This window comes from Rhagoletis zephyria, unplaced genomic scaffold (assembly GCF_001687245.7).
Source record: "Rhagoletis zephyria isolate East Lansing unplaced genomic scaffold, Rhagoletis_zephyria_1.1 Rzeph_scaffold_14382, whole genome shotgun sequence".
NCBI classification, from domain to species: Eukaryota; Metazoa; Arthropoda; class Insecta; order Diptera; family Tephritidae; genus Rhagoletis; species Rhagoletis zephyria.
In genome coordinates this window covers 1,446-7,951 of record NW_016171451.1, presented here as the reverse complement: position 1 = coordinate 7,951, position 6,506 = coordinate 1,446, and the positions used below count along the sequence as shown (strand labels likewise).

At 39.7% G+C, this 6,506-nt stretch overlaps 1 protein-coding gene across 1 annotated transcript; it reads right to left on the bottom strand.

Annotated features, from left to right (window-relative positions):
- Positions 1–704: 704 nt before the first annotated feature.
- LOC108378553 (dynein beta chain, ciliary-like) lies at positions 705–5,736 on the bottom strand (the record flags this gene model as incomplete). The annotated part of the gene is made up of 6 exons (XM_017634846.1): positions 5,604–5,736; positions 5,293–5,459; positions 2,621–3,811; positions 2,189–2,525; positions 756–1,993; positions 705–709 (listed from the first exon to the last, which is right to left on the bottom strand). Coding segments are annotated over exons 1-6 (2,968 nt in total), but the record flags the coding sequence as incomplete, so codon positions are not given.
- Positions 5,737–6,506: the final 770 nt, after the last annotated feature.

Sequence of the window (6,506 nt, the reverse complement as noted above, 5' to 3'; positions counted from 1 at the left end):
TAGTTTTTAGACTTTGTTTTAAAAATATATTCTTTTATTGATTTAGTTTTTTTCTTTTTCCAATTTAATTTTTAGATTTTATTGTTTTAAAGAGAAAAAATTTAAAATTAAATAAATTTTTAGAATTTTTTTATTTATTTTTACTTTATTATTATTGTCTTCAAAAGAAAAATGTGTATACATAAATATATATTTTTTTAATTCAATTTAAATTACAAAATTTGTAAAATTTGAAAGCTAAATAAGCATCATTATTTTATTTCTTGACGGTTTCTGAAGAAAGAAATTTTTTTCGATTGAAAAAATGTATTTTCCTCATGTAAAATATAAGGGAAACTTCCGAATTAACCTTTAGAAAGCGTGATAATAGTCGCCTGACTTTGTCCAGTTCAATTTGCCCCTCCATGGGTTTTTGGTGTAGCTTGAAACCAGACCAAACCAGACCAGAGTCCTTGTAGTAGAAAGCTTTCTACTATTTTTATGGCTTGAACAAATTTTCGAACTGACAAGCGATAGAAGCTCAATTCAGCATCCTTTGATCATAACCTTTTCGCTATGGAACTCAAAAATATTTCATTTGGGTCCTTTCTGAGCTTCATAGGTTATAGCAGAACGAAACGTCTTTCAATTTCACCACATGGAAACACATTCCAAACGATTTCCGTTCTACCATAACTCAACAAACTTGGACTTATAAGTTTTACTTGTTCTATTAAAATATAATAAAATTTGTATTAGTAAAATAAGTTACTTACGTAATATCATCCTTCTCCTTTTTCGTCACCTCGCAGCTAAGACACATTCGATCCAAGGGCAAATCATGTTTTCGTGCGCTCTCTTGCATTATGGCTGTAAGAAAGCTCTGTGGATTAAACAACCCCCCAAGCCAAATAGTACAAGGTAGCTTAAAATCGTTGAGCCAACTGGACAATTCCTTAATACGATGCAAAAGATCTGCATACCAACTTTGCAGGCCCAACATGCTGGGATAAGCCAATAGGGCCCAAGTTGTTGGCACGCTATCATAGAAAATGGCATGATCTAGGCGTTCCATATCGGGAGTTATAGTGAGTTCACCTTTCAAGCCTAACAACAGCTCGCGCAAAGATCTCTTGATTTCACATATCAACGCATTCATGCGTTCGCACTCCTGCAACGCCACCACCACAAACGGCGTTTTACGCTCCACCCGATTAAGTAAGGCCTGCAAATTGAACTCATCCTGCATTTTATCCAAAAAGTCCTCACTCATAATTTTCACAAGCTCCTCTCGTGGAGCACCACAATTTGTGCTAAGCTCTGATTCGCGTGGCTGTAGCTCGAATATGGTTTTAAGTAGTTGCTCCGATGCGCTGGTTAGGAAGCCAATCTCGGCATTTGCATGCAGTCCGTAAAGTACGGGCGATTCAGGCGGCAACATTTCATCAATGTAGTTATGATAGCCTTGATAGTCAAGATTGGGAGGCGCAGCAAAACCCGGGCACAACTCCAAATCGCCATCGATGAGCTCTTGCTGCAGTAACTCTTCGAGGTATGTGCGACAGAGGCGACGATCCCAGTCGTCCGTAATGTGACCGCCGTACATGATTTCCCCGAATAGGTAACGTAAGTCCTCCCATGGTATGCGACTGCTGCCTTCCAAGTAGTTGTGCAGCACATTGGCTGAAATGATGAGATCACTGACATTGAAGGGATACGCCTTATTCCAGCCCTGCGGTCCAAACTTGCAGCGCTCACCCGATACAGCGTGAAAGTAGCAAAGCGCAAAGAGTATTGATTTGAACTCGGCCTCTTGTGTGCAGGTTTCTAAGGAGTCCTGTGAAAAGTTGTCCCAAGCCTTGTGTAGATTGGCGGCCATGCCTGACGGGGGTTCATTGACTATTTTCAGCGAAGACTCAAGTATGCCCTGCGGTATGGCGTGATATTCTGGATCTGGCGCGGGTTCGGCGCTGATAAATAAACGGAAATTTGAATTGGTGTTGTCATCATTCAGCTCGGTCTCGGCAACTATGCGTTCGATTAGTTTCTCTAATGAAGGAAGCCAGTTCACAACTAAATGGATATTTTGCAGGACAACCCACTGGTGTTTATTGATCAATGCATTTNCTGGATCTGGCGCGGGTTCGGCGCTGATAAATAAACGGAAATTTGAATTGGTGTTGTCATCATTCAGCTCGGTCTCGGCAACTATGCGTTCGATTAGTTTCTCTAATGAAGGAAGCCAGTTGACAACTAAATGGATATTTTGCAGGACAACCCACTGGTGTTTATTGGTCAATGCATTTATGATAGCGTCTTCGGCTAATTGTTCTTGACCTTGTCCTAGTGATATATTAATAAGCGTGTCATTGTCGGCCCGAAAGCCCAACTGCTGGCCAAGTAGCTCAACATCACGCACGGGATTAATGCCTGGTGAAAGTATAAATAAAACTGGTGTGCTGGCATTGATTTCTTTGAAGATTTCCGAAAAAGCTGATGTCTGTGTTCGTGTGTACTCCTTGCCCATTGTCAGTTCTACAAATAATCTGAAAAAATATACCTTGGATTAATATTATATTGGAGCATTTCATTGAAATTAAGATCAAAGTATGTTTGAAAACGAATTCCATCATTTACTCACCTCATGGCATACAGCATCCGATCTGGACGTAAAGCTCGTATAATACAAAGCTTTTGCAGCGGCGAACGATACTTCCATTCGCCCGGGAATTGCTCTCTTTCTGGCGCTGCACTGGCAAGGAATTTACTCCATCTTTTCGGATAGCTTTCCATGTCCTTATCGATGCCATAAAAATGCTCGATACCGCCTAGGGATTTAATGCCGCCCCAAGCTTTTCGGCTTACAAATTCCAGAGGTGACAATGAGTTTGGATCGTGTGGAAAGCGCAACAAGAAATCAAACTCATCTTTGGAAATTTGTCCGGCTGCGCTCTGAATACGCAAGATCATGTGTGAAGTGAACGTCAATTTGTCGACTTCGAAGAGGCCACGCATCGTGTAAATGAATGTCTGCAGCGTGATCGACGCCACCAGATGCTGTACACGGCGCTCATGATTTTTGCTTTTCGGTGCAGTAGCAATTGCCTTCTTGAAAACGTTCATAAACGATTTCAGCGAAAACCTATAGATGGGATTTATACGACTGAGGTCGGTGAGAACAAAATAGAGTATAGAGGCGCGCTTGGCCGCTGCACGATACCTATTTCGCGCTTCGTCAATTTGCGCGCTAGTTATGAGCGCCTCTCGCACTTTCAGCTCAATCTCATCAACTGTGTGCTTCGTCGCCTCCAAATTGATGACAAGCGCATGATCATCCAATACATTCGTGCTGGATGAGGCCAAACGCACAAGCAGTTCGTCCTCCAAGGCTTTAAGTGAAATTTTGAATTTATTTTGCTGTACTGTTACGTCGATTTTCATTTGTTCCAAATCGGGTCGTTCGATTTTCACTACCTCGGCAAGCAGTTGCTCTTCAAGGCCATCCGGTGTGACTGTAAAGTTGATGAGCGTTGTTTGCGCTTGGATTTCAGGTTTGTAATGTGGATTTGGTAATTTTGTATGCAACAAAAGACGAAAGTTGTTATTAAAGTCCATTTCCTTGCCACATATGCGTATGTAACGGCCCTTCTTGATTAAAGCGCGACTTAGCAGTGGCTCCAGCACAGTGTCTATAGTTTCACCGATTTGCTCAATTAGCACAGTCTCGCCATTAGCCATAGACTTTTCCAGCACATCTAGGAAGCCCTTTTGATTAAGACGTATAATAACGAGTGTATCTCCGTATCTGTTTTTTATCCACTTAATGCCTTGACTATGGAAGAGATAAATAAAGATATAAGAAATAAGCTGATCATTAACAATCGCATATTTGAACCCATAAAATTGCTTTGGGTTTTTGGTTAGAAATCTTTTATCATAAATTTCTTAGATATCTGTGGCTTCCATAATGAAAATATCGTTGAGTATAAAGGGGTTGATTTAAGTCACAAGAATTTAGTAGTGACTATGTAGTTGTTGTTCTTTTTTGAGCAATACCTCCCACAAGAAGCCATAGAAGTGCTAGATATTTGCGAAACTTGAAGATTTCAAGTAATTGTAATATTAAAAGGAATAGGCAAGAGATGTAAGGACAGAAATGGCGTACGCCTTGGGATACGATAGAAAGAGGAGCTCCGGTGGCACCACTCCGACTTCTTCGGTTTAAGGGCTCACTGAGCAAGGAGATAATTTTATACTATATGTAAACCTCCCAGCAATGAGTTGATGACAACCGTATCCTAAAAACGTATATCCATTCCATCGGATAATTGACCCTCCGAAATATGTATTACGATTTGCAGCTATGCCTGACCCTCTTTAGAGAAGGTCCCTCTCTCCAACGAATGGGTTTCAAAGATAAATACTATTGCGTTGGAGAGGACAACGCTGCAAAAAATTTGGTACGTGACACATCTGTGTACTAGGGCTGCTACGAGACGGCACACAAATTTGGTGTGGTTGGGCGGGCACTCTGACTCCTTGTCTCCAGGTTCGCCCACATCAGTGAACGAGTATCAACAATCCACATTAGTTGTATTCAAGAGTATCAGCCTGATTGCTCTTCAAGTCCCCGACGGCGGAAAATAACGATGAGACCAAGGAGCGTTCTATGAGCGCCTGAAAGAAGCATACGAATGCTGTCCCCATCACGATGCTAAGATAGTGCTTGACAACTTTAACGCCAGGTATGGCCAAGGAGGCACATTTAACTTTCAGTACAAAACCTCTGAAAACGGAGAGGAGTTGATCGGTTGATAGTACCAGGCAACAGCGTCGAAGCGTTCATGAAGCCACTTCCTGTTTCTAGCGGCCATAAAGTAAAATTGAAGTACAAAAATGTACCAAAAATATGTGCAATAAAATTATAGTTTAAAAAACTAAAACCTCCCTATTGTAATTGCCATTCGTACTGTCAACAGGTACATATGTAACTTGAGAATAGAAATCGCTGCATCTTTTAGGCGCATCAATATTACACACATAGTTACATCCCGAGCTAATAAAAGGAAGGTAATAATAAAAAAACAAAAACTAGTTACATAAAACATTAATTTTCTCCTCTTAACAAAAAATAAATTACCTGGTTCTATTCTATCATAGCAGAAATGCACTCGTTTATACAAATAAGTAATTAGCTTGCCAATGTATGTATGTAAGTAATCTTTAAATAACCATTAACGGTAAGTTAAAAAAAAAGTAAAGTAAAGTGCTCTCGAATGTGCAGTTGCGCTTAATTTTCCGCATTAATCTTACAGCTGAGGGTCAATCATCAATGGCCAGCGGGTCGAGTGAGTTAAAATTGTTGCATTTTCCGTTGACATACGATCCACCGGTAATCCTTCATTATTCCAAGTCGCAACTTGTGCATCGTCCGTGAGCAGGGTGAGCGGATCAACGCCAATTGTGTACGGTACAAGTGGCTATTTATACAAAACAAAACAAAAAAAAAAAAGAAATGAGTTTTAGAAAAATACATATGTATGTATGTATGTATGTACTTGTATTTATGTATGTGCATTTTCATCATTAGTTTTCCTTTTTAAATAAGCAATCTCACTGTTTACCTCGATTTTTGCAAAGCTCGTCATCCACATCTTTTGCTGCAACTCCTCTCGATAGCGCCGCGTAAAGCAGCCAACATATGACAAGAAAGAGGAAATTATCAAGATATCTCCAGGTAGAGTACCAATTTTTGCTTGTAAGCTGCTTATTGCCGTTGGAAAACATGCAAAATCAATAGGAGCAACAGCAGCAGCACCAACATCGACCGCAGCAGGTGAAAGGAGAAAAAAAAAACAAAAAATAAAAAATTACTATAAATCTTCAGAGTCATACTTGTGTGTCAAAGTCAAGGAGGGTGCAGTCAATGACGACGGATGTCGATGTTAATACGCTTAAGAAACGGGAAATTGAAAAAATAATGACATGGACCTCAAACAATTGGGCGCGATGGGTGATGTGCCAAGTCGGACAGCGAATGCAAGGATGCAAAGATATGTATGTATGTATGTATAAGGATGCACGGCTGCATTTTAATATTCCCTGAAGGTATAGACACTTTTACAATAGTGGTATTCACCAAAGTGCGCAAGTGCCAGGCCACTCTGTCTGGTAAAAGAGCAGATCAGCTCAGGGATGATAAATGAATTTTTCGAAATTGTATCAAGTGTTTGAAGGATAGAAGGAGGAGAAGCTCGGTCAAACACTAACATATGTGTAAGCGCCAATCTATTATTATTATTATCAAGTGTTTGAAAAAAATGTACCAAAATCAAATAAAAATGTGCCAACAAAAAGTTTTAAAGCTTTCACAAAAAGAACGAATGTTTAGAACAAATATACATTTATTTAACGCTTTTCAAACAAACATCTTGTAAACATATACATATGTATATGTATTAAAAGTAGAATAAAAATAAGTTAGGCATTTCACTTTCTGTGAGATCGTAAGTCACATTTTGTTTTAA